Source organism: Siphateles boraxobius, unplaced genomic scaffold (assembly GCF_051911475.1).
Source record: "Siphateles boraxobius isolate OS27281-9 unplaced genomic scaffold, OSU_SipBor_1 29, whole genome shotgun sequence".
NCBI classification, from domain to species: domain Eukaryota; kingdom Metazoa; phylum Chordata; class Actinopteri; order Cypriniformes; family Leuciscidae; genus Siphateles; species Siphateles boraxobius.
Window position 1 is genome coordinate 13,970,767 of NW_027508908.1, and position 27,299 is coordinate 13,998,065.

General features: G+C 37.1%; 3 protein-coding genes across 4 annotated transcripts; 2 read left to right on the forward strand and 1 right to left on the reverse strand.

The window, feature by feature from the left end:
* Nucleotides 1-673: 673 nt before the first annotated feature.
* Nucleotides 674-11,850, reverse strand: sparcl1 (SPARC-like 1). Of its 2 annotated transcripts, XM_077246667.1 has the most exons (11): nt 11,738-11,850; nt 11,477-11,532; nt 10,486-10,548; nt 9,192-10,148; nt 8,133-8,235; nt 7,712-7,833; nt 7,414-7,534; nt 5,014-5,150; nt 4,633-4,781; nt 1,180-1,328; nt 674-1,015 (listed from the first exon to the last, which is right to left on the reverse strand). In XM_077246667.1, exons 1-11 carry the CDS (start codon nt 11,757-11,759, stop codon nt 987-989), a joined length of 1,908 nt encoding a protein of 635 aa, XP_077102782.1. In that variant the 5' UTR covers nt 11,760-11,850; the 3' UTR covers nt 674-986. The 2 variants fall into 2 exon arrangements, with proteins under 2 accessions (XP_077102782.1, XP_077102783.1); XM_077246668.1 differs by lacking the exons at nt 11,477-11,532; nt 11,738-11,850 and adding an exon at nt 11,324-11,396.
* Nucleotides 11,851-15,020: 3,170 nt separating this feature from the next.
* Nucleotides 15,021-17,257, forward strand: scpp1 (secretory calcium-binding phosphoprotein 1). The gene is made up of 9 exons (XM_077246684.1): nt 15,021-15,152; nt 15,266-15,320; nt 15,418-15,465; nt 15,554-15,619; nt 16,105-16,131; nt 16,238-16,273; nt 16,389-16,427; nt 16,540-16,605; nt 16,686-17,257. Exons 2-9 carry the CDS (start codon nt 15,267-15,269, stop codon nt 17,115-17,117), a joined length of 768 nt encoding a protein of 255 aa, XP_077102799.1. The 5' UTR covers nt 15,021-15,152; nt 15,266; the 3' UTR covers nt 17,118-17,257.
* Nucleotides 17,258-22,351: 5,094 nt separating this feature from the next.
* Nucleotides 22,352-26,845, forward strand: tnip2 (TNFAIP3 interacting protein 2). Its single transcript, XM_077246673.1, has 6 exons — nt 22,352-23,099; nt 23,537-23,830; nt 23,941-24,030; nt 24,171-24,449; nt 24,588-24,704; nt 25,431-26,845. Exons 1-6 carry the CDS (start codon nt 22,779-22,781, stop codon nt 25,668-25,670), a joined length of 1,341 nt encoding a protein of 446 aa, XP_077102788.1. The 5' UTR covers nt 22,352-22,778; the 3' UTR covers nt 25,671-26,845.
* The last annotated feature ends 454 nt before the right edge of the window (nt 26,846-27,299 follow it).

Genomic DNA, 27,299 nt, shown 5'->3' on the forward strand with positions numbered 1-27,299 from the left:
ATCCACCAACAACTTAAGGGTCGGAGGACCTTACAAATGTCTCATACAGCTTTAGGTGACACGCATTTCCTAATCATTTTAGTACATATTTCTGATTTTATGGAGTGCTACAAGAACTGATTATACAAGGTTATTCAAGATCATTGTCCTAAAATGACGAAGTACTGTTCATTGCATTGAACTATAGAAAACGTCCATGAATCAACTGCTCACACGGAAGTCATTGAATTGTGCTGCACACTTAGGCACACAGTTCTGACCGAAGTAATTTAATGACTTCCTAAGGGTTTGTTCAAGACACAGTTTTTGTATTTGTTTTAATTACAGTGGTCATAACCCACACATTTATTTTTCAAACACAGTAACTGTTGTAACTGTAGTGTGCATAACAAAGCTTCCAAGGCTTGTGACGGAGGACTTAAAACTTGCTATGCAAATTGAACCAGAACTTTAATGATTTTAAAGATAATACCAGATATCAATTTTTAAGGAAGTCATGTTTAAGATTGTTTTTACATGAGCATAAAAAAAGTGCTTGATGGATTAAAAAAAATCCTTCTTGATTAATTAATTTAATCATAAATATAATTTGGAATAAATATGTAGGCTAATTGTTCAACAAGCACACATAAGAGTGGCATTTTTCTTGATTATCTGAAATAATTTGGAAACATTTTTATAAAATCACTTTTATTTTGTTATTTTATTCACTATGTAAACTTTTCCCTCACTGGAATGCAAAAACACTCACAATAAACCTACACTTTAAAAATGTGTTTTTTGCTGAATCCTTAACTATAGTTCCTTTTATTAATAACACAATATAATGCATAAAAATTAAAAGAGTTTTAGATATTCTTGTCCATCATGATCATTACACATAAAAATAAAACAGTACCATTTCACTGAACAAACAGACCTCCATGATTATCTATATATTTCTTCAAAGAAAACCTTCAATTGCTCCTTCTGCAGCTCAGAGATGCTCAGAACAGCAGATTAGAATCCATATCCTCTGTAGGAATGAAAATATAGAGAAAGTTGAAAAACCAACCTGGGTTGTTTATAAAATGTTTGATTTATTTAAAAAGTGTGCATAAATAATGCATTTTTAGAGAATGAATAATACATGTAAAACTCTTTGAGCTGTTTAAGGCAAGGCCTTTCAAATCCTCCTACCTTCTTTAATGCCAAAGCAGCTGCACCACTCTTTAAAGGAGACTATTTTGTCCTTGTCAGCATCACACTTTTGGAAAAAGACAGAGGTGCAATGCTCCATGGGAACCAGGGGAACGCGCAGCGGAGCCAGCTCAGAGTGAGAAAGAATCCTGCAACAGTATTATAAATATCCAAAATTGATCAGAAGAAAGATCTTGTAATTAACATACTTCATGTCCACACTGTTCAATGGGGTTCTATATAGAGCCCTATGGGTTCTTGTCTCTATGCTATATGGCAAAAAGGTTCTATATAAGGAGAAATGTCTTAATAGTGAAGCAGATTAATGGCATATTTCAAGAGAATCGTTCAAATTCATATAGAAGCATGACATTTGGCATAGATACTCTCTAAGGCCACCATTTTCCTTGAATCCTTACATCTTTTTTTTCAAATGGTGATGCTATCATGAAATTTGGTACAAATATTCTTCAAGGAACATTATCATGGAAAAAGGTATGTGCCCCTCAAAAATTGAAGATGGCCGCCATTTTCAAGATGGCCACCATTTCTGTCAGAGCTCAATTTTATCTGTTAAGGAAGGTTTTGTTTAATAGAGTGAACGTCATTACACAACAAGGGCACACTGTTAACTTCACTGCTGTGGAACTCAACATGGGGTTCAGTGTCAGCTTATCTAGTTTTACTTACACTGTAGTTATTGAGTAGTAGTAATCGTATAGCTAAGTTTAGTGTCCCAAATGCTGTCTTACAGCCCCTCATCAATTAGCTAGTAATAGATGCTAGTAGATAGCCGCACCTGAATTGACAGGTTGCACCAGCACGCTAGAGCCGAGCCACGGGTAGACGGGGCAATACATGACTTGTTAATGTATGCTTACCTGGAAGTTGCACAGATCAGACGGGACTTAAATGGCACTGGATGAATGATCGGGCTAGGTGTAGGTGACCCGAACCTAGTTGTATCACTTCCTTTTTCTAACAGTGGCCCTTCCTCTCTGTTGACTGCAGCTTGCCATGGTGGAGAGGCTTGTGTACTCCAATGAACCTTAGATCTATGCCGGCAGAGATTTTATATCCCTGGCAAATTTAACTAAGCCGGACAGGTCAAAGGAGAGGAGGCAGACAAAGCAGACATTATGACTATTGAGCCCGTTCTCATCCTTTGGCGGCATATGTGACGCCATATGACAAAATGGCGAAATACTACGCACATGGCACCCTTTAGCGTGAATATAACACGCGAACCCAAGGCGTCATAAAGTTGACTGCCATCCTTTAGCGTGAATATGAGACGCAGACCCTACCCCACACCTAAACCTACCCATCACAGTGCGTGTTATATTGACGATAAAGGGTGCCATGTGCGTAGTATTTCGCCGTTTTGTCATATGGCGTCACATATGACGCCAAAGGATCAGAATGCGTTAGACTATTTGACAAAAATGGTGGCCATCTTGAAAATGGTCACCATCCTGAATTTTTGAGTGGCACAAACCTTTTTCCAAAAGAGTGTTCCTTGAAGAGTATTTCTGCCTAATTTTATGCTTGCATCACCATTTGAACAATTGAAATAATTCATATTCGACAGGAACAGTGGCCATCTTTAAAAATGGCGACCATCTTGAATTTTTGAGGGACAAGCATCTTTTTCCATTAACATGTTCTTTAGAGAGCATTATCAAATTTTATGCTTGGATCCCTGTTTGAAAAATTGATATAATAAGAATTGAATAGCAATGGCGGCCATCTTGAAAATTGGCTGCCATATTGAATTTGAGTGGCCAACGCCTTTTTCCAAAGTGAACGATTTTTTTTACTAATCTGCTGCACTATAAATGATTACATAAATACTTGTGTTTGACGGGTTATTTAATATATATATATATATATATATATATATAGAGAGAGAGAGAGAGAGAGAGAGAGAGAGAGAGAGAGAGAGAGAGAGAGAGAGATAGATAGATAGATAGATAGATAGATAGATAGATAGATAGATAGATAGATAGATAGATAGATAGATAGATAGATAGATAGATAGATAGTGACAAAGTATGTGTACGACCTGTTTAATAAATGTATACAATAACAAAATTAATTAATTAAAACTACACCCGTAAAAAGATCCCATGATGGGTGCTTGACAAAACCCTTTAGGTTCTATATAGAACCTTTCCTTTGAAATCACAAACCAACACAACATTCTTAAAACTGCAGTGTGTAATTTTCTTATATCCCAGCAGGGCTTGACTAACAACCGTCAACCCCCCAAATGCGGCTGGATTTCACCAGTGGCGTCTAACGCAGTCACTAGCCACTTTGGCAACTGATTTTATATAACATAAATTTTTCAATTGTAGTCTTTTAAAAAGGCATCTGAAATAATAAACTAAGTGCAATCAAATTTTTTTCAAAAATATATTTTTTTTCGATACACATCGATACTGAAATATCTGATACTCTTCAGCAGAATATATACACAATATACCAGCTGCACATTCTCGCTCTCGTATCTCTCTGACAGCGAGTGACACAAACCTGTGTCCCTTTACTCATTGATTTAATTTGCTCTGGATAAATATTGTTGGCGTTACTTACAGGGCTTGAATGTTGGCATGGGATTGGGTGTATTGAGCATAATTTTACTCATTAGGGCAGATTTTGTGCTCACACCCAAAGTGTGTGCACATAAAGACACTATTGGCTATATAAAACAGTATAATGGGTCCCTTCATCAGATCTTAAAGTGACAGCAGCCTAATATACCTGCTGCCTAGTTATGAGATAATTTTTTAAAATATCTCTATGGCAGATTTTCCCTATGATATCGATGTCAAAATTGAAAATGCCGAGTGGCTAGTAACTTTGGAAAACCACTAGCCACAGTGGCTGGTGAGAAAAAAAACTAATGTCAAGCCCTGTATCCCAGTGTAATACATCTATAAGTAATTGATTCACATGCAGATTGTCCCCAAAAGCACACACTGCAGCTTTAAGGCCTCTGTCTCAAAGGCTGACCACTGACGTTGTGGAGGATTCTGGCACTGAGTGTTTCTTTTTCTGTAAATGTCCCTCAACCACATCCTCACACCAGCTAAAAATATTACTGAACCTCCTGTATGAGTACGTTCGAATTAGAATAGTCTCAGCCTCAGACGTCTTGACCACGAACTGTTAATGAACCATTCACAAATGCACTCCAAAATGGCAAGCATTTCCCAAAATCGCACTGATCTGATTGGGTAGTTTTAAGCAATTTCAGGAGTCAGGGTGCAGATATCTTTATCAGTCTTTTAGCACAGCGTCTGGCTCTGCAAGACTGGCATTTAAACAGCCAATATAAATGTCAAGTGAATTTGTCAACTTCATTTACAGAGATGATTGGGGTTTCCCCTTTATGATAAACTAAAACAATATTGCAAGACGAAATTTACAGAACCTCAGCCACCCCACCTGTCTGAAGGATGTTGGTCCATTTGTGCAAACTGCCAGTGCACTGGATAGATGTACATGTTGTAGTTCTTCTCAAAGTCCTGCTGTAGAAGCTCGACGGGGTGATCGCCTGCTTGAAGACGCCTCTCGCTCTCATAGATCTTCTGAACCTGTTGAGCAGAGCATTCATCATCTGTAATTCGTTCACATTTGATGGTTTAGATACAGTCGAGAGCTATTTTCCAAAGTAGTACATCTACGCTTATTTTTTTACAGTCAGAAGTAGGGGAGCTGAGTGAAATTTGTCTCCAGTTTCTTGACTTAAATCTACTATTTGTCTCTTTAGGAGACATATGATATATAAATAAATAACCATCTGTCCAGTATCCCTGATACACATACCCTGATTCTTTGTTTAGCTGTGAGAAAGCCAGGAGACACAGAGTCATGCTCGTATAACTGCAGAAGCACGTTCTTCAGCCAATCCCGCATACGCAGAGGGAACTGCACCAGCTCTGACTCTAGACATGGAGCAATAACTGCCAGGAAAAATAAAAAAAAGACAAAATGTAACAACAGAAGATATATATTAAGTGCAGAGGTGGTCGAACTTAAATTGGTTACATTTGGCTGCGGGGCCAAAACTAAATGTTGCGTTAAATCCAACTATATTAACCCTTAAACGCATACCTCAGGTCTTTAGTGACCCGGGACATCATTCACTACCCTCCTCCCCATTCATATTTTAAAGTTAGACATCAACCTTCTTAGTGTTCCGCAATCAATTCATTATACACAATATAACAAAAAAAAAAAAATAACAAAAAATAAATGGCTGCTTTCCCATTCATTTTTTGCAAAAATTGTATAGGGCATACATGAGTGTAAGCTTATATTTTTTCTACAACAATAATTGAACTCTGATGACTGAATAAGTACAATTCACCTTTATTTCACAAGGTGGCAATGTCTGATATACAATGATTAAGTGACAGTTCACTCATAGTTACCGCAGGCAGAAAACAAAAGAATAGGATGTTTCATCAGCAAAACTTGAAATGGCTCAGCGATTTCTGAACACAATCAAATATTAGAGTCACTGTCACTTGATGGTGGATCTGGTTAAGAAGTTGTCAGCGATCAACATATTGATTTTGAAGATGTTGAAAATGATTTTTCATAATTGAAAAAAAAACCTCATAATTGAGTTTTGACTTTGAGAATATGTTTGAGATCGCAAATATGAGCTGAATGTACTAGAAATGAGCTCCGACGAGGACAGTGAAGATTATATAAACATCTGCTCAAACTAAAACTCTTCCAAGCTACAAAAGGTAACAAAATACGCTTTATTTTATTCTTCTGTAATTATTACTCAAATATCAGGAGAGTTTTATATTATATCGACAGGTAGAGATCTACGGGGCCCCGCCCTTAAGGGAAGTGTTGGTGGAAAAAATTTGGGATGGGAGATTTTTATTTTTTCAAATCTTTTGTGTTCCCTCGCAAAACTTTTGCGTTCCCTCTCAAAGATATTTGCGTTCCAGCACAAAACAGGTTGTGAGCTCTGACAGACACGTCCTGTTTAATGCCCCGCTGGCAGTGTTTCAGAGCTCCGTATACGTTAATGGAGCGTTTCATAGTGTTTGAACTTGGACTCAAATATAAAAGAAATGCGGTCAGTGCTTAACTCAAGGACTTCAGTGAAGTTGGCAATATATTCATATATTCGAACTTACCGGATCAATATTCGTGAGCTTATGTTTATGACTATTTTTGTAGTCACATTTTTGGGGTTTTATTGCACTTTGTAGATGGTTCCTTCGGACTTGTCTCTCAGCCGCCTGCTCAGATCAATTTATATGATAACGCTCTTTTTGAGGGACATTTTGGTTGTAGTTCGTTGTCTATGTTACTGTGATTGTAAATATGTGTAATTTGTGTATTAACAACGTTTAGCTCTAGAGTTATTGATCCGGAAAGTTCGAATCTGTTATAGCTATAAACTCCAGTTAAAGGCGCTCTAAGCGATGTCGGGTGACGTCACTTGTTGACGTTTTAAAGTATTGTCAAACAAAATGGAGGCTAGCTAGACCCTCCCTCCTCCTCATCCGGGCAATAACCCCCCAAATCCTGCTTGTCGGTTATTGGCTAGAACAGTTTGTTATGTTTCATGGTGAGGGGTTAGCCCAGTTTATTTTGGTTGCCGTTTGTGGAGGCTGGGGTGTCTGCAGAGACCACGTTTTTTTTACAGTGTGTTCAGGGGACAGGCAGCTAGCGGATAGTGAGGAATGTTTTGGCCTAAAAAACGCGTGACATCGCTTAGCGCACCTTTAAGCACTGACCTCACTTCTTTATATTTAAATCCAAGTTCAAACATGAAACGCTACATTAATGTACGAAGCTCTGAAACACTGGCAGCGGGACATTAAATAGGAGGTGTCTGTCCAAGCTCACATCAGGTTTTGCGAGGGAACGCAAAAGATTTAAAAAAAAAAAAAAAACATCTCCCATCGCAATTTTTTTTTTTTTTTTTTTACCAGAGATCCACCCGTGTTAGATATAGAATTGGGTCGTTAAAGACCCGAATATGTAATTTCGGAGACATTGTTGAGATCTCTTGGGAAACTACATCTAAAACACAAATACGTACATCTCTTCGGACACACAATATTACTAGCCTTTTTCTAATGAGAACATGGATTGCTAAAATTATTAATCACATTAGCATCACTGCCAACCACATTTTACATCTCATATGTGCTAACAATTAAAATCAGCATGTTTAGAAGTGTTTCTTACATTTGCAGGACCCAGAGTAGTCCAGGTGAAGTCTGTGGCCTATTTTGGTCCCGTCAAGGCTACACTTGGTGGCAAAGAGCTGACAGGATGTGTCATATGTCTTATTGTCAGTTCCGCAAACCTAAAGTGAAGATGTCCCGATGCCAATGGCTTATTATTAGCAAATGTTATTATGCTTTTGTATTTAATCAATATATGTTACTTAAAGGTTTGATCAGTAATTAAATAAATATTTGGAAATTACGCCATTTTATTGTAATCAGTTGATCAATTAATTTGCAAGATAACACATACTTACATGGTCAAAATCATTTACACTGGGAGGACATTCTGACAGCTCCTGACAGACACAGACAGGCTTGTTCTCATCGTTCATTTTGCATGTCTTTCCTCTTTTACAGCGAAAGTTCTCACAGGGGTCTAGATAAAACAGTGAAAGAATGTGCAAATATTCTATAAAATACTGTGTATCCTCAATTCAGGCACCCACTGCTGCTTTAAAAAGGCTCTCAAAGAGACATCTAATAAAGGTTATAACCACCCTGTAAAAAAGTGCCAACATTCCTTTGCATCTGTTGGTTTGGATAGAGCATAAACCAGGGGCTAAAGCTCTCATTGACTTCTTAAGCCAGGTCGGTTTAACAGTCTGTTAAAGATAAACTCTGCTCAGCAGATTCCTAATAAGAATTTGGTACTATGGAGACAGAAACAACACTCACCAGCTGGCTCCCCCTGTCTGCTGGGCCGATGTGTGGGCCTAATGTCAGGGTAAAGCTCCATAGTGGCCCTAATCTGAACAGGATTCATCCCCACCAAACGAGTCTGTAAAGACGCAGAACCAATTTTTATTTGCAATAGCAATCAATCAAACACATTAAACTAGTGCACCTGCTTAAACTTTTCACCATTTTCCATAGAAGCTATGTTATCTCTACCATTTTACATGGTAAACTATTAGAATAACAATAATTAGTGCAGTAAAAGGTAAAACTATTTCCACACACAAACCAGATAATTATGATGTCGATAATGAATTAAAACAATAGGAAAACAAATACAAATTTGAAACTGGAAGCGGTTGACTGTGTTAACAAAAGCAAATGTAACCAAGCCATTTTAACTTTTTTTTGGACTCGTCTTTGAGCTCTTTTACCTTGACTCATCTTTTGGCACATTGAGACGGGACTAAAATAATTGAGAAGCTATGGTAATAATTTCTTTACCCCACCTCTCCATGTTAAACTAATCCCGTCTGAATAGGGCTTTTCACGGGATTCATACCCGAGCGTACCTTAGTACGTCAGACAACCGAACATATGGAGCTGGTTAAGTGATGCAAACTCCAAAATATATTCGTTAACAAATCATGCACTACGGGAAATGTGTTTTGAGGTCATAACATAATTGTGCAAGGAGCCATGTGAAAACAAGTCTTTCTTATAACTAATCAGTGAGTGGACATTTCACAACAGAACTGCTCAAACTGTGTTTGAGGTAAAATCGGCAAGAACATTGTTTTCACTGAATAACAATGACGTAAATAATATATTTATGGTGTGAATAGCGTGTTCAACCATTTGCAGTGATTGGTGAATTTATTTTTAAAACTACTTTAGATGGAAAATAATAATTCATTTGAAATGATTTTCAAATCTACAAAAAGCAAATATGTGCAGAATAAGCAACCTGTGCGTGTAAAAGCTTACAGTCTGGTTGTATTAATCTAGAGAATCACTTTTTATTTTAAATTAACAATGTATGTGTGATGCATTTGGTACCCATTTCCCATTCTTCTTTTTGGATTTAGGCTCTGTGTTTTCAGTGGGCTCCACCACTTTTTCTGAGTCTTGCCTCTGTGCACGTTCCTCATTGGCTTTCATTGCACTGGCTTGGTCACTCTGCATCTTCTCCAGCTGCTGGTTGTTTCGCTGCTTCTTGCCTTTGGCCTTTCCATGCGTATTCCTTTCATTCTTCTGCTTCTTCTCCTCCTTTGCCTTCTTGCCACTAGAAACAATACTGGTCTCAGGTTCAATGCTGTCTTTCTCATCCTGTTGATCACTCTTCTTTTTTTCATTGTCATTCTCAGAGTCTTGAAAAGGCTCTTTCAGCTCATCTTGTGTTTGCTCTGCTGGCTCTTCCTGTTCCTCTGCAATGTCCTCTGAGTTGTTGATGGATTGCTGGGAATCATAGTCCATTGTGGCTGTGGGGATGACATCTTCGATTGTTTCTGCCGCATCTTTTTCCATAGTGTTGATGGTTGAAGCTTTGGTCTCTAGCTTGATGGATAGTGGCTGTGACGCATCACGGTCAGCAGCATAGTCCAAATCCATTGGTATTTCGGACTCAGTACTGCTGTCAGTCTCCTTTGCATCCTCACCTTCACTCTTCTCAGTTGCATCTTCATTCTCCATTGTAGATTCTCCATTTTCCTTTCCCTCCTCCTCCTCAATCTCCTTAACTTCTTTGTCCATTTCTGGACTGTCATCATCACCTTCATCCTCCTTAGTTTCCTCTGCCTCCTCAGAGACCTGCAGGAGTTGAGTCAGTGCCTCCTCACTCAGGAGCAAAGGTGTAATCTTCTCACCTCCCTCTGAACCTTCAAGCTCGTCTGCCCCCGCTTGATTCATCTCCACATGGCTTTCATTCTCTTCACTCATGTCCTCATCCTGAGAGCTGGACTCAAAAGGCAGAAATGTGGGCAGAACTCCATCCTTATTGTCAAGAAGCTTCACTGACTTTAAAAAACAAAATAAAACAAAATAATAAAAAAATTGAAGTACATAACAGATAAAAATATTGAAGACAGCAAATATACAAAAGAATAAACGGATTCCTGATTGAATTAGTGTTAACAAATCGGTTGAGTGAATAATTCAATGACTCGTTCATAAAGACAGTCAGTTGTTTTGTTCCTGAATGCATCTGTTTTTTTTTTTTTACGGATTTAGAAATGATTAAAGAGTCACTGAAAAAACAAACACCAAACATGCAAACAGATATAAAATTATACACAGAAAAAAGTCCTCAAATTTGAGTATTAACTGTTTATATATATAAAATTCAAAGAATCACCTGCTCTTGTGGAGTTGGGTTGTTTTTGACATGCTGTTTTTTTCCACGAGGCTTACTTTGTACCTAAAAAAAGAGAGAGAAAAACAACTTAGCCTTTTGTTTTGGTTTATGAAAGTTAAGGCTAAGCTGTCAAACATAGCTTTCATTTTACCATTTCCAGCTGGCAAAAACTGTTCGAAACCTTTTTTTGAATAGTTTGCACAGATGTGCCACACATCACCGCACATGATGTTCACTGCTATCTTTACAGAACCAACTGAATTTACCCAGACAACAATCTTGTTTCAGCTGCACAACTCATACAATTACAACATATCGCTTTTCATGTAATCTCCTTTCAACTCAATTGTTTGAGATTATCTTTTCCACACCGCTCTCTTCATGTTCTAATTTCCTGGAGGAATGCAGATATTATTTCAGAGAAGTATTGTCTTTCATACCCTGATAAGCAACTAATGTTGAGGGTCCACTTACATTACATTCTTCTAGCTGAATTGCAAAACATGCCTCAGTCTTATGATTTAAGCGAGGCATTTTTTCATTTTAAAGCTCCACAATTATCCTATCACCAGCCATGGGACTGTGGGATTGATTTACTGCCCAGCAGAACTCCATTTAAGAGTTATTCCACTCCTTTTTCAGTCCCAAGAGTAAGACAATAGAAAAATATATAGCTATGTTTGTGATTAGCTGTGTCAAACCATCTCGGTTGACCCAGGTCATATATTACAACAGATTTCATTACTGCTTACACTGTTACTGCTGATTTACATATACACTTGATATCATTTGACTGGCTTTCTAAAAGCTCCTCATCTCAAATTTCCAGTACACATACTTGCTTTTAGAACTATGTTCTTGGAAACGTCTTTTGGGTTGGTGTTTGATTCCATTTGGTTCTTTGACCTTTGGACATGATGCTGTAGATTCTGATTAAGAGAAGGATTATAGAAATGAATGTTTGTGCTGAATGTTTGGATATTTTACTTACATAAGCAGCCAGTGCGGAGACCAAAAAGCAGAATAGAAACAGGTTTTTCTTCATTTCTAAAAAAACAAAACAAAATAAAAAATTAAACATATTTTGAATGGATGTGACAACAGTCCTGTGTCCGATCTTAAAACTTCCTGAAAACCTTGAAGTGACATGATCTCCCCATTCCCTACTCTTTTTATCTAGAATTCTGCTTTACTGCCCTCTGGGCCGTTCTCACACAGGGTTCAGAGTTCTCCATCTGTATGCAGTACGTACCCCTGCCATGACACCCCGGCATAAATCAGCCGCCTCAGTTGTCGTGGAAACAGGGCCCAAGAGATGAGCCCCGCTCAAAAGTCACATTCAAAGTCCGGAGGGGCAAAGCAAACACCAGAAGCTACTAGACTGGAAAAAGAGTTGACTAAGTACACAAGCTTTTTGCCTCCTGCACAGAGACAATATGCCCATTATAGGCCATGTTGATGTGGACAATGGCTTGGGTGCAATGGTATGAACTGAAGATACTGCTCTCCTGAAGATTATAAATAACTTTTCGTAATTTAATAACATTTCTTTTTTTCTTATACTATTTTGTCTAATATCCAGGTTTAAGAAAGAAATGCAAAGAAAACTTTAAATTCTCAACAATGACTTGAATTATTTATCTGTGCATATTTTAATTCCAGAATATTTATCATATTATAAAATACTTAGAAAACGTACAAAAATAAATAGATTAAAGTTGTACTCTCTATATAGCAATTAAAAAATGCAAATAAATGGCAATATGTATATTCTTAATGATGACACCAACATGATTTGCATCATGCATACAGGTTTTTTTTAAATTTGATTTCTTTTTCATATTATATTTTCATTTATCTTATTATTTCAGAAGTGATCCTTTAGTTAATTCAATTACAGTAACAAAAAATTGGTAATTTGACACTTACCTGAGCTGTGAGGTTGCCGGTAGAAATGTGAGGAATCTTTAAATTTCACGTTGCAGAAAGTCACCGAGAGGCAGTCAGTCAAAGTACCTCTGACTCCCTTATGCCTCCCCGGCACTGTACATCAGATTCCCTTCATCTGTACTGGGACACAAAGGGAGACAACCAACTGAAGCTTCAGAGGGGGTTGGGTGGGGTGAAGAACAGAGAGATGGAGAGTGACACGGAACTTTCCATTTTATTACCAGTTTTGAATTACATTTTTAACAATTTATTATAACAGTCTAGATGTGCTCTTTCAAAATATTTAATTAATCTATGGAGAAAACAAAAAAGAAACCCTGCTGGTACTTGACAGATTGTCACACCAATTTGAGCAGCCCCTGGGACAGGGAATTTTGACATTCAAAGCTACAAGCAGATATTAAAAGCACCTGTAGATGGTGCCCAGTGCTTTTGCAGACCTTGAATCTTCGCTAACTGTTTGTGATGAGCGTGTTTTATTAACTGTGCACCAATTTTGATAACAGAGCATTAGTTTATTTAGGTTTATTTAAATAAAAATAAACATCACACACACATTGGGTTTTCATGTTTTATGGGGACTTAGATATGTTTTTATACTCTAAAAACTGTGTCCCTAAACCAACACATCACAATTATTTTTTTTTTTACATTTTCAAAAAACATCACGTAGTATGATGTATAACCTGGTTTCCTCATGGGAATCAAAAAAAGTATTTTGGATATTGCCATCTTTGTGTGGACATTTTTCCCCATAATGTAGGGTTTATCTGAACCACACACCCACACACACACATATCTGGTTCGCTATCTTTGTGGGGACTCCTAGACGTAATTATTTAATACTGTAAATACTGTATATTCTATCCCCCACACACACACAATTTAAAGAACTTTCTATTGATCAAAGAAAACTGAAATGTATCATCCCGGTTTATGTTATAATTATATATTTTATATATATACATATATCTTAATTTTGTGATCAAATAAAAATGTAAAGTAATTTTAAAGATTGTATTGTACACTACAAAACAGCTTGGCATATTCTTAATCGGTTTTAACAACAACAATCTAATAATAATAATTATCTCATAATAATAGGGTGATATCAGCTAAATTGGGCCACTTTTTGGTAAATCGTTTGGGACAATAATACAATACCATATATGCCTTTTCCATGTGTTTGTATGATTAATAATGACTGTTTTTGATAATTTTGTGTTGAAATGATGTAATAAAATATATTTAGGCCTTACATTTCTTGAAACATCAGCTGTGCCAACTTTTTTTGCATGAGCAGTTTCAGGTAAAATGAGCCAGTGCTTCAGGTCAAATGGGCCAGTCAAACTGCAAAGGGAAATAGTAGGCTAATTTATCCTCAATTTTAATTTTAAAACAATTGCTTATACAGCCACATGACATTTAAACTGCATTAAACAAACATATTTATATGCGCCATTAAAAAAAATGTTTGGGTACAAACCCACATATTCAAATGTGCAATTAAAAAAGTCCATTTTGGAACAGCATCAGTAAACTGATGTCAGTGGTGTGTGTGTGTGTGTGTGTGTACATGTTTGTGTATGTGTATGTGTGTGTGAGGGTGTGTGAGGGTGTGTGTGCCCGCAAATGAAATCATTTGCAGTCATTGCCTCTAAATTCCAGAGGAGCTGGGACCCCAAACCTTAAATGGCCCATTTTACCTGATGGCCCATTTTACCTGATATCACCTAAATCTCTAAGTTAGATCACTTAAATATTAGACCCTTTCTCTCACTTATCGTTGTCCCATCTACCCTTTCCACATTCACCTTTCTCAGGAAATCAAATTATAACTGTAAGCAAATTCCACATAAATTGCAAGAGTTGCATATTCATTAGTGAACCACAGTGCATTGTTTTATATTTCCTCTGCTTCGACCTTTATCAACAAACATCTCAGAGCACAACTCTATGTGGTTTTTTTTGGCACACTGTAATGATTAAATGAGTAAAATTGTGAGGAATGTTTGTAAAATGGAAATATTCCACTCTCCACCAAGGCAGAAGAAAAAACAACAAAAAAACAGCAGCACTCCAAATATGGAGCTCCAGGAAGTGGTGATGTAATTAATTTAGCAAAAAATAAATAAAAAAAAGTATGGGATGTTACTATAGGATTATGTTATACAAGCATGAACTATTACAAAGGAATGACGCCATTTATTGTTTTCAATAATATATTGAAAATATATCCATAACGTGCATAATAAACAGAATTTATACAAGGTATACACAGTAGTTTGTCTATGAAAAACATAGGAGGTTGGAATGCTCTCATTATGGACTTCCTGTCCCAGTGTGGGACCAGACTGTACTCTTACTTAGTATTTAGAGGCCACACACCCTATAGTTTAGCATCCTAAAATAGACACGTACAGGAGAGGAAGTTTGGGTGAGCGCACACTGTAGTGTGTCATTGCATTATGTAAACACTTACTGTGGCACTCTCATTTTCGTGTATTCCAGCTTGAGTTAATGTGCCCCCACAGTAATCTGAGTGTTGGCGAGCAGGAAGTGATGCTGTTACCTTAATGAAGAGCCAGTCTGTTAAATAGCGCTTTCTCTAGACATTCCATTAAATGCAGTCTATAGCTTTAGCTATAAACACTCGTCCATTTAGCCGATCTCCTCTGCTTTCTTGGACTTTGAATTTGGACTAAAAGAAGAGCAAGGTAAGGTCCTCAAACCCTATTTATTATTTTTACGCAAAAAAGGTTTCAAGAACTCTTAAAACATAATAATAAACAGAAATATAGATTTTAATCTTCAGATTTTTGTATTTCAGAATGAAACCTGCCATACTGATTCTATGTCTGCTGGGAGCAGCCTATGCCAATCCAGTAAGTATGTAGTGAATAACCTAAAAAAGCATTTAAATGATCTTTCCATACATTTCAAGGAGTAAAGATTTTTCCTTCTTTGAATTACATCACACAGATCTTGCATAAAATGGCTATGGAGATGATCCAACATGCATCCAACTCTGTAAGTGATTCTGGGTTTAATTTCAAGAAACTGTGTTAACTTTAAGAGTGGTTTAAGTAAATCTGTTCTTATAATCTTTATATTCCAGTCGGAAAGCTCTTCAATATCTGAATCCTCCGACCAGAGTAATACCTCAGAAGAACCTTCAGAAGAGGTACGCTTCCAGTCAAATTCCACGTCATAAACTTAAATGTGTATCTAGACGCAGAAACTGCATTGTAAAAAAAAAATATGATCAATTAGTTATGACAACATATATACGATTTTACATTGCTTTAAATAAGTTCACCAATTTTTAATTTTTTTTTATGTTATACAAGATTCAGCTCATTTTTAAAGTCTGTTCAATGTAATTTAAGTTGAAATGACTTAAACATCCAAGTTGATTGTTCTTAAAAATTTGCAGCAACTTTTTTTTTACAGCGACGTCTTCACAGTATAACAAAAAAAATTCTCACCTGATATCATATAGGAGAATAATTGCATTTGCTCATATCAAGAATATCCAACTAGTCTACTAATGCATGTATGTAATGCAAAAAAAATAAGATTTTTTATTTATTTAGACTTTTAATAGTCTTTGCCTTTATGAGGTCAAACAATATTAATTTATATAAAAAAAAATGTATTTTACAGAAGTCCAAGGAAAATGCATCCGACAGCAATGTGAGTGCAAAGACTATTAGGGCTATGTCAACAAATTTAATGACTATGCTAAATATATTTCGGTTAATGATATAGGCTCACTTCAATTTCTCTGTTTTCTTGACAGAGCTCGGAATCGCTTGAATCTGACTCGGATGAAACGGTAAAAATAATAATTACTGTTCATATTTTCTCACAAATTTACAAAATCACTAAACAGATGAATATGACTGAAAATTTCAATGTTTTTAATTTTTTTTTTTAATTTTTGTTTCAAGATCTCTAATGAGAGCGAAAGCCATTCTGTGGAAAGTCTGGTAAGTTATGTTGCTCTGATCCAACAAAAAAGAAAAAGCTCTAAAGCCTATACATTGCATAGAAATGCATTCTCTGTTTATACGGTTCTATGTTTTATCTATGATTATCTAGATTGGAAAAAGCGAGACTGCACTGACATCGGATAACACCCGAAGCAGTAAAGAGAATGTTCGTAGGGTAAGGAACATCGAATGGTATGCATCATACAAAATGTGTGGTTACACTAGAATAATGACCGTCATGATGCATTCATACAGGGCTGGATCTACACCCTCAAATGGGTCCATACGAACAACAGCGGCAAAGTGCAAGCGACCAGCCAGCCAGACATCAAATCCACAAGTGATGCATCAAAGAAAAGCGAAAGCAGTGAATCAAGTGAAAGCCAGGAGACAGTTGTTCTGAGCACAAAGGAAGAGAATAACAGTGCCGACACAAGTGAAAGCAGTGAACACAGTCATAGTGTTGAAGGTACTGAGTATAGTACAAGCAACAGCAGCAGCAGTAGCAGTGAAAGCATTGAGTCCAAAAGCAGTGCAGTGGAGAGCGAAAGTCGCTCAACTGAATGCCTTCCCGGGACTGACAGCCAAGAATGTGACAGCGAGGAAGACTTTCCTCAGGATATAGGTGATGATGGTGCAACTGACCCTTTCAATGGCATCCTAATGCCTGATGTCACTGAGCCCTAGCAGCAGTTTAAGACATGATCTTATGACTCAATGCTCTGATATCTGCAAGTGGAAATCCCAGGAACATATTAAAATGGGAATGTTCTATTAAGGAAAATATTTAAAGGAGGGTATGTAAGGAAATTTATATAATATTAATATAAACAGTTAAATAAATGTTAATAATATTTTTAAGGTACCTCAGTCTAGATCATTCTTAACTTAAAATGAAAAATATAGGCATACATTGATATTTTGTTTTTATACTTTACCACATTGTTAACACGTTACAATATCTTATTTGTTAACACTAGATAATGCATTAACTAAAATGAACTAAATAAGCAATATATTCTTACAGAATATATTTACCTTTATTAATGTTAATGTTTATTGAAAGTGCATTAACTAGTGTTTATCTTAAAAATGTATTAATATTGTAAAATTTTAAAGTATTGGTCATTGTTAGTTTATGTTAACTAATGCAGTTAACTAATGTTAACAAACAAAAAATTATTGCAAAGTTACCGAATTGTGTGCAGTATTGTTTTTTTTTTTATTATTATTATTATTTATAGATTTTATAGTCATTTATTTTTTACTGTTGGTATTAACCATTTTCAAATAAAGTAAAAAAAAAAAAGTATGCCGTTGTTTGCATTAGTGCTGTTTTTACCCAGGAATTCGTCATGCTAAAAAAGTTGCAAACGCAAGCACCTCCACATTCATAAAATGAAAGAGTTGCCCTAATGCAATCCAAGAGTAATTACCAACTTCATTGCCTATAATTTCACAGATTTAGCTCATACCTTTGCAAAAGCATGCCTAAACATTAAGAAATAAAAATGTGTATAGCTGAAATGAGTGTTGTGTAAATTCAAGCAATGAAAGATCACTTTCAGCAGTAAGGAATATTGAAACAATTATGTGTGATTGACTTAAATTTACAAGTAATATATCATGTCTTTCAAACATGTCATTACTGTTTTGATACCACAAGATGGTGGCAAACTTTAAAGAACAGAGGTGGGGTTTCCCAAGGAAGAACATCATGAACTTAGACAAACATTACACACTGAGCGGGACTTTCTGCTGTTTCATGTGTGCTGCTTTTGGCAGAGGGATAAAAATTCCAGAATAAGGGGTTTAGACATTGTAAGTTTGTTAATTACTGTATAATTAAAATGACTGTTTTATGGTTCAATCTTCAGATAACAGACTAAGCACCATTGGCTTTCATTGTCTAGACAATTGGCATAATGTGATCCAAGATAATGGTAGGCATTATCCATTATGACTAGGAGGGATGGCCTAAGATGAAACCTTTAAATACAGGGGGGGGTTTTAGAGACAACAGTGTATTATAAAAAAAATTCCAAAAATTTGGAGTAAAGATTTTTAAAAGACAACCTAGGCAAGATGTGCTTTTTCTCCAGGTTTACAGTTAAAAAATAAAACTGACATAAAGGAGAAAATGGAAATATCTAATTGTTTCAACAGATACAGCTAAAATACTTCTAGATAACATATTGGACTTTTTGTTATTTACATATTTTATTTCAAGTTATGCAATAGATTTATGAGAATGTGGGAGATTATTGAGAGTTTGTCCTATCAGCTACAATTTAATGTCACTCATTTTGCATGCTCTTAATAGGACCCCAATGTGAGTGCTGAATAGAAAGAAAAAAAAAGAAAGAAAAAAAGAAAGAAAGAAAGAAATCAGAATTATTCAACCACCTATTGTAAAAACATACAGACTTTCAGCTGTTTGCAATGAACAAATAAAACAAAAGACATTGAAATAGCTCAACACAACAAATGTTTCAAGTGGTTCCCCAAATTCAACAATGAATTCTGCCGTCTTAAAATTATTCAACCCCTTCATGGCAAGCATCTTTAGTACTAGAACACCCTTTTGCTGTTATGACCTGCTGTAAATGAGATGTATAACCAGACACCAGCTTCTGAGCAATGGCCTCCGGTTCAGTAATATTCTTGGGTTTGCTTCCTGCAACTGCCTTCTTCAAATACCACCAGAGATTTCCTATGGAGTTCAAGTTAGGTGACTGAGATGGCCACTGTAGTATCTTCTAGGACTTCTTCACCAACCAAGCCTTGGATTTGAGGAATGCTTGGGATCATTAGCCGCATTTCCATTACCCTTCAAATTGCGTTAATTAAAAATACGGCCAGTGGAAACGCATCAATTTCCCAAAAACTAACAATTTATCGCAAAAAAAAGTTTACGCTCGCATGAGGTGATTTTTTGAGGCAATTCGAAAAAGAAATGTTTCTTATGGAAACCGTTTTTGCGCATTTACAGGTCACCTGACTTAGATGAGTCAGGACATTCTGTATGTTTGGACAGAATACAAGACAGAGTTCTTTATTAAATTGATAAAAGACAAAATAAATACAGGAATACTGGATTCTAAACCTCAAAGAAATGCCACAATCAAGACCTTGAAGGAGATATGAGGGAGAAACCCCCAGAAAGACACCCAGAAAGACATATGTATATAGGGTCTTTCCTTGTCATTAATGATTCGATATCACAGAGAGGCCTACATCTCCTTTGATTATTAATAATGTCCAGTGTGGTGGCTGAGATATACATAAACCTACCAACGTCCGTTGCCATAATTTTTGGAATGACTTTTAGTCGCATAACATCGGTTAATGGAAACGCCGTAATTTTGCATTCGTTTTTTGTCGACATTTAGAAAAAAACAAAATCGCAAAAGTTTTGCACAAATCTGTAATGGAAACGTGACTATAGTCCTATTGGAAGGTCCAATGACGGCCAATGTTCAACTTTCTCATTGAGGGCATGACGTTTTCTTCAATGAATCCATATTGACTTCCACACGCAGGTTTCCTGTGCCAGAGGATGCAAAGCAGCCCCAGAGCATCACCAAGCCAGCACTATGCTGTAGACAGTGTTCTTTTCAGCATGTGCTTAATTCTTCTTCCTCCAGACATACCGCTGATCCATAGGGTCCCAAAAAAAAAGTTCCAGTTTTGTTTCATTGCTCCACAGAACAGAATCCCAAAACTTCTGTGGCTTATTATATGATTTTGAACAAATTGGAGCCGACTTTTTTTGTGCTTTTGGGTCAGTAATGGAGTTCTGGCATGGAAACCGCATGCGTTTAGTACTGTGCAACACTAGCGGCGCCAGGAATTTGATTGTAGGTGGGCCTCCAGAAAACTGGATGGGCCAGTTAAAATAAGCAACAAAAAAACAACAACAAAAAAACGGGTTCCCCGTTTCAGCGCTTTTCTGCGGCACTGAGGACAGCGACTCAGTAGCCTACCCGTGTGGCTAGTGTCGCTGTCCTCAGCTCAGTGCAGTAACGTTAGCCTAACTGGGGGGGTCGCACACTGGACAAGAAGCGCAGCGCTGTGCCGCGTCGCGTCTAGGACAACTCGAGGTATCGCACACTGGATGCGCACTTTCTCAGTTTATGGCCAGCAATTTACTATTATGTTTAAGGACATTATGGAATTAAGATAATGTCTGTACTATGTTATGATTGTACTGTACAATTAAATACAATCGTTGCTGACTTTGCAGTCTGAACACTTTACCTCAGAGCGTCCGTTAACTGAATGAATTGTGAATATCAGCTGAAAATCCGATAACATCAGCAATTTTCATTCAAGCAGCGGATTTCTGTAAATGAATATAAAACTAAATGTATATTGCAGCACAGGGTGAAGTCAGTATATACATTAACGACGATTTGAGACAAATACATTTAAAATTGATATAAAACAAAACAAATCACGCTCTGTGGCACGGCAGGATTTTGAACAAGGTCCTGAGCCGTTGCTGGGCGCCGCAGACAGACGACGAATGGCGCAGAAGGTGTGTGTACACTCATAGAGAATAAAGTGCTCGAAGTCACACGTGGGGTAGAAGCAGCTGATTGGTTGAGAAGCTTTCACTCAAAGCTTTCCTCGGGCTGCTTATTGGATGAACTGTTAGAATGAAAATCACTCACTACTCACTATAGGCCTGGGTCAAAATGGGCGGGCCAGGACCTAAAATGGGTGGGCCCAGGCCCACCCGGGCTCAATAGTCCGGGTTGCTGTGCAAGCGGGTGCTGTGCAAGCTGAAACCTCCGTGCCTGTTACCACCAAGTCTTGAGGCAGGTTTTTTGCAGTCACTAGAGGGTTTTTCTGAATTTGCCTTCTCAGAAATCTGGTTGCAGTCGTTGATAACTTCCTTATTCTGTCCCATCCAGGTAGTTTTACCATTGTTCCATTAACTGAAATTGCGAACCACGCTTCCAAACGTTGTCTCTAGGAACATTTAGTGCCTTAGTTATCTTATTGAATCCTACTTGTTCGTGAATGGCAATTATATATTCTACTTTTTGGACCATTCTTTTGACTTAGCCCTATTTCTTACATGCAGTCAAATGTAACACTGAAAAACCCAGTTCAGATTTTTCATGTGTTCTAGCTCAAGCACACCTGGTGCAATTAATGAAGCCCTTGATTAGTTGCATCAGGTGTGCTTGAGACAACACCTGTTTTGCAGATTGTTGTGAGAGATTCTATTCAGGGTGTTGAATAATTTTGAGACTGAAGTTGCATTTTCAGTTGAATTTGGGGAACCCACTTGAAACATTTGTTGTGTTAAGCTATTTCAAATTACTTTTGTTTGATTTGTTCATTGCAAACAGCCGAAAAGTGTATTAAAAAAAAAAAAAAAAATATATATATATATATATATATATATATATATATATATATATATATATATATATATATATATATATATAGAAGAATGTTGGTATTTGGTAACCAAACAGTTTCAGTTCCTATTTACCTCCAAAAAAAATAAATAACAATAATAGTGGGAGTTAATAGAAACCAAAGCTATCTGGTTAAAAACATTCTTCAGAATATATTTTGTGTGCTGCAGAACTCATAGACTAGCCTACAGGTTTGGATTGGAACGACGTGCCTTAATCACAATCTTATTTTTTGGGTGGACAGGTCACTTTAGAAATGTGAAAATGTTTTTCTTTCCCCTATATTCATTCATGCCTTAGATTTTCGACATAGCTTCACTGAGTCTTCAGTTATCTGAAAGCTTGCCACCTTGCCAAGTTCAAGTTAAAGTCCAGTAGGCTATACACCCCTTTTTTTAAACTGTCAAACTCAAACGTCCCTATTATAATCAGGAAGATGTCTACACTAGTTTTTTTCTCTCTCGCGTAGCGTCACTGGCAGCGTACAGGAAGGGTAGCGCGCATTCTTCGTGCACACGCATCAAGCTAGTGCTCTCCCCAAACCTGATATGACACCAAAGAGAGACAACTGCCTTTTAAAAGTGTAAAACCACAATTAAATCACACGCGAATACACAGTTATCCTCTTTTAATGCCAAAATAGGGACTGTTACCTAAATATTTTTCGATGTTTTATTTGAAGAACGAGAAAAAATATACCCAATTTGAGATGGGGGAAGTCCCCGCAAGGAAATCCCCTCTTCATAAAATAATTTCGAAATTGAGTGAGGCTCTCACAGGCTGAAGCTTTCTGCTTTTGGTCTACAGCAGACGTATGTAGCGTATGATACTCAAACCTGTACAATCTATAGATCCATAGATGGGAAATTCGTACTTTATGTACTCGTTATAACGCGCGAGCGGATTGTTCAGCATGGATGAGATGAAGAGGGAGAACGAGGCGCTCAGGGCGAAGTTGCGCAGCTGCTCTACACTCAACACATTTAACCACGAAACACAACAAGAAATTGCTCGTTTAAATCACTTGGTTACATCCAAAGACGGAATTATCGCCGATTTAAAGGCCAGACTGGGGAAGTATGAGAAAACCGTGGTCATTGAGGGAGAGGACCCTTATATTGTAGGGCCGTCGAAATCGCTAATCGAGAGTTTGTGTAAGGAAATTTGCAAATTAAAGCAAAAACTCATGGAATCAGAGGTGGACACCGCCCAGAGATTGGAAACCAGAAAAACAGTAAGTTACAACACATTTCTCACTTGTGTTCCTTCTCCTATGCAATCACAACATAATGCCATTTATTTTTCTTGCCAACAACCCAAATCAGTGTAGAGAATCTTTTTTGTAAAGTATTTAAATTCCTTACTCAAGAAAACAAGATATATATATATATATATATATATATATATATATATATATATATATATCTTAATGGTTTAAGGTGGTCTGCCAGAGTGATCATTTGAAATGTGCCCAAAATCCAAGCAGATAAGCCTGACCAGCAAATCCGTTTATCATGGTTTAAGATGCTTTTCAGCAGATTTGTACTGTTTGTTTGCCTTTGAGAGCATTTGGATACTTGTATGCTTGAGCTGTGGCGAAACAAGTGCAATTGTTGTTAATGTTCACCTGAACTGCATGAAAGAGTCTCCTTGGCTGTTTGCTTGTCTTAGGAGATTCAGCGATTGCAAGAAAAGTTGAAGGAGAAGGATCAAGAGCTGAAGACCATCCGGGAAAGGCCTGAGCAGGAGAAAGAGAGGGAGATCCAGCAACTACGCTCCACCTTGGCCGAAAGGGATCGGACCCAGGCCACCAGGGCCGTCCTTTGCAATTCTCTTGCTGAAGAAGCAGAGCAGTTGAGGGCCCAATTGGGGGCCACTGTGCAGGTGTGCCAGGAGCTTTTGGGGCACATGGAGAAAGATAAAAGCAAGACGGCCATGACTGATCAGAGAGCTCAAGTTAATGAGGTGTGTTGGAAACTATCACCATTCTACAAAATCTGGACCATCTTTTAAAAAATATTAGAAATTGCTGTTTAACAATTATATTTGACCATGCATTTTTGTATCTTTATAAGACAAAAGATTCCGCTGAAATACCCCATCTAAATGTCATCATCAGCAAGTTAGAAGAGGAGAATGACCAGCTTAAAAAGAGAGTTGCCTATGTAAGGATCACATGATCACTGACATTTGTCAGAAAATGTCACAGTACATTTTATGGAAATAAACAACAATGTAAAAATATTCCTGGAAAATGTCATGTCATTTTTTTTTTTCATAAATAAATGTTTTTGTTCCATCTCAGGTGGAAAGTTTAAACTCAAAGTGGCAGAAGTATGACTCCAGTAGAGAGGAGTACGTGAGGGGTTTGTGTCAAAAGTTGAAAGAATCAAACGGTCTGGCATCTGCAGGTCCGACCCTGACCCAAACTCAGGCTGCGGGCAGCATGGCTTTGTTCCAGCAGGAGATTGCACGGCTCAACGCCCTCCTGCAGGACAGGATGATGGAGTGCGAGAGACTCTGCAGAGAGAGGGATGACAATACAAGAAGAGACCAGGAGCGCATTCAGATGCTTGAGCAGCAGGTCTGTGTATCAGTTCAACTAGCAGAATTTGAATTCCTCTTAAACAGGAAGTCAGTGTATTTTTGTAACAGCAAAGATGAGAAGTAATTTGTTTGGTTTGCTGCCCATAAACCAAGTCCTTGCCTTGTACTCTCATAGGTTCTGGCCTATATTGAGGACTTCAAATCGGAGAGGGCAGACAGAGAGAGGGCTCAGGGTAAAATCCTGGACCTTCAAGACGAAGTTGGGAAACTTCAACTGCAAATACGCACACAGGCATGTATCATTTAAAAAAAGTTTATGAAATAAATGAAATTTGAAATGATGAAATAATTATATTCTTGAAAAGAAAAATTTAAATCTATGAGACAAAATTAGTTTGGGATGTAAAATGTAATCTGGTGCAACTCCCCGAAATACGAATGATATTTACAGATTAATTCTTCAGGATATTTTACAAAACATTATTTTAAATAATTCTTTAAAGCAATTTTTTTCCCTTTCTTTTCTGTATCGTTATTTACTACTAAACCCAAACAGCATGATATTTTGAATGAATAATTCACAATATTTGAAAACTCATCTAAAAAATATTTCAAAATATATATTAAATTGTTTTAAGTAACAATGAAATTGGTGTAGGAACAGATCCTTTCTTTAATTTTACATCCAAGTGCAATGGATTATCGGAAAAAAATAAAAAATGAGGACGGGCACTGTACATTGTTTGAGGACTTTGCACTCAATTAAAGCAGACTAAATTATTGGTGAAGTCCAGCATACATCATAGAGAAAAGTCTGTCATTATAATATTTTGATTAAACATTACTCGGTAAAAATAATAATATACATGGATGATTCATTCACTATAAGATCTGTAATGTATTTACAATAGAGATGCTTTTCATTTAACGCCAGCATAACCCAACCAGCATGAGATTTTTTTTTTTAATCCAAAGGCCATTTCCTTCTAATAACATGCCTTGTTTCTTCATCATGCAGAGCGTCCAAGACGCCTCATCCTCACGCCGACTTCACATGGGCCTTAAAAAAGTTCCCCGACAAACGGACACTGCCGAACCACTAAGGAACAGTCCCCCAGAAGCAAGCTCAAAAAGGACTATCAGTAACACTGCACCACAGGGAGCCGCTGAACTGCAGTGCCCTCGGTGTCTCACCACATATGACGATGAGCACGCGGCCGAATACCTAAACCACTGGGACGAGTGTGCCAAGCTGTGAGTCTTTTACCTCACTGACTTTTTACAGAGCACAGAAAGCACTGAGGACATAATCACTACAAGCTTGCAGACTGTGGGATGTGCGACAGGGTGTTGATGAAGGCAGGGGCACGGTTAAACAGGATGGAGTCCAAGGAAGAGCTTTTTTTTCTTTCTTTTCGATTGTGGACTTGGTTGATGTTAAGAAGGTTGCTTGTGGCATAGGACTCAGAATGACTTTAGGTTGGTCATTTCCAGTTCAAAGGCTTACTCACATGGCTGTCATAGAATGCAGATGGTTTGGTTATGAAAAGTTATTCAATCAAGCAATTGTGGTTTATAAGTCACTGGTTTTTACCATTTGTTTGGTGTCATGGTTTTAAGCATGGTACGAGTTTCAGTCAAATTTTGCTTAATGCTGTACTGCAGATCTGCGTATAGTTCAGATGGATCATAAAATGGGTATCATATACCTCACTGAAATGTATTCTCTTTTTCAGCTGGTTTGCACTTTTTGCTATATTATAATTATTTCCAAATACAGATGATAAAATTACATTATTATTTTATATTTAATACATAAGCTTCTGTTATTAGCCTATTGAATATAATTCATACTTTGTCATGGTGTCATTTGTAAAGTATATTGTAATGTTTATATATTTAATTTGTAGGTATATTGTTATTACTTGCCTTGAGGTTAAATGTATCACATTAAATAATTATCAGATAATTATTTGTACCAAGAAATATAGAGCAGCACAGTACACACTATTAACAATCTTTTAATATTTTACTATTTGATTCATTACCGTATATATCAAACTTCAGTTTCCGATTATAAATGTTATATGATTCCGACAATAACATGTCATTGCTTTCTCAGACTTCTAGGCACCTTTTGACTGTGAGGTACTTGCCATTTGATCCCCCTCTGCAGTTAAAAACATTCTAGTTTTAAGTAAGAGAGGAAGTTCCCTACATCCTGGTAAATTGAGGCGTGACGTCTCAGTTGTTGCATCTGACAAAATGGCCTCCTATTGCAGCACACTTTTACAGGGTTTAAAAGCACTAACAACAAAATTCAATTGGCAATAAGACATTATGACAGAGATGGCAAAATAAAACAGAAATGTGATAACTATAAGATGATTTATTTTTTATAATAAAATATTTGCTTAAAGATCATTTTCTAAACCATTTGTAACCTTTTTTGTGTTTGTGAGTGTATTTGTACAGTCAATGGTAATTATTAGTAAGATATGAGAAACCAGACAATGAGATAGTCGTGATAATGCTAGTAAGATCATGAGGCATAGTGTGTCAAAGCATTAAACTCCAGTCCCACGGGATTTTGAAGACTGTGTGATTTGCACAAGTGGTGGAAAGCCCCTTCCCAAGCACAACTGGATTGAGAGGCTATAACTGCAGCAAATTCTCAGCTGTCCTGAGGCCTGGAAGTGAATAGCAGAAGAGAAGTAGGTGACTGTCGGGTAGAGGGATATAGTGGGACTGGCTATTTAAAGGGGAGGAGGCTATGGGACCAAACAAGGTCTGTAACTAATATCTCTTATCAAATACATATTCACGGAATCAAATTTACTATTGTCTGATAAACATTTTGTACCTAGTACTGTAGCTGAACCGCTGG

Excerpts from the sequence above, each read along its gene's own strand:
- sparcl1 (XM_077246667.1), bottom strand. The coding sequence starts at position 11,759 with ATGCCGGGGTGTCATGGCAGGG. Across the intron at positions 5,151-7,413 it reads CTACTCTGGGTCCTGCAAAT|TTATTGCTCCATGTCTAGAG; the intron begins GTAAGAAACACT and ends TTTTCCTGGCAG. Across the intron at positions 1,329-4,632 it reads GACCAACATCCTTCAGACAG|GATTCTTTCTCACTCTGAGC; the intron begins GTGGGGTGGCTG and ends ATACTGTTGCAG.
- tnip2 (XM_077246673.1), top strand. The coding sequence starts at position 22,779 with ATGGATGAGATGAAGAGGGAGAACGAGGCGCTCAGGGCGAAGTTGCGC. Across the intron at positions 23,100-23,536 it reads GATTGGAAACCAGAAAAACA|GAGATTCAGCGATTGCAAGA; the intron begins GTAAGTTACAAC and ends TGCTTGTCTTAG. Across the intron at positions 24,705-25,430 it reads AACTGCAAATACGCACACAG|AGCGTCCAAGACGCCTCATC; the intron begins GCATGTATCATT and ends TTCATCATGCAG.
- scpp1 (XM_077246684.1), top strand. The coding sequence starts at position 15,267 with ATGAAACCTGCCATACTGATTCTATGTCTGCTGGGAGCAGCCTATGCC. Across the intron at positions 15,321-15,417 it reads GAGCAGCCTATGCCAATCCA|ATCTTGCATAAAATGGCTAT; the intron begins GTAAGTATGTAG and ends TACATCACACAG. Across the intron at positions 15,620-16,104 it reads CAGAAGAACCTTCAGAAGAG|TCCAAGGAAAATGCATCCGA; the intron begins GTACGCTTCCAG and ends ATTTTACAGAAG.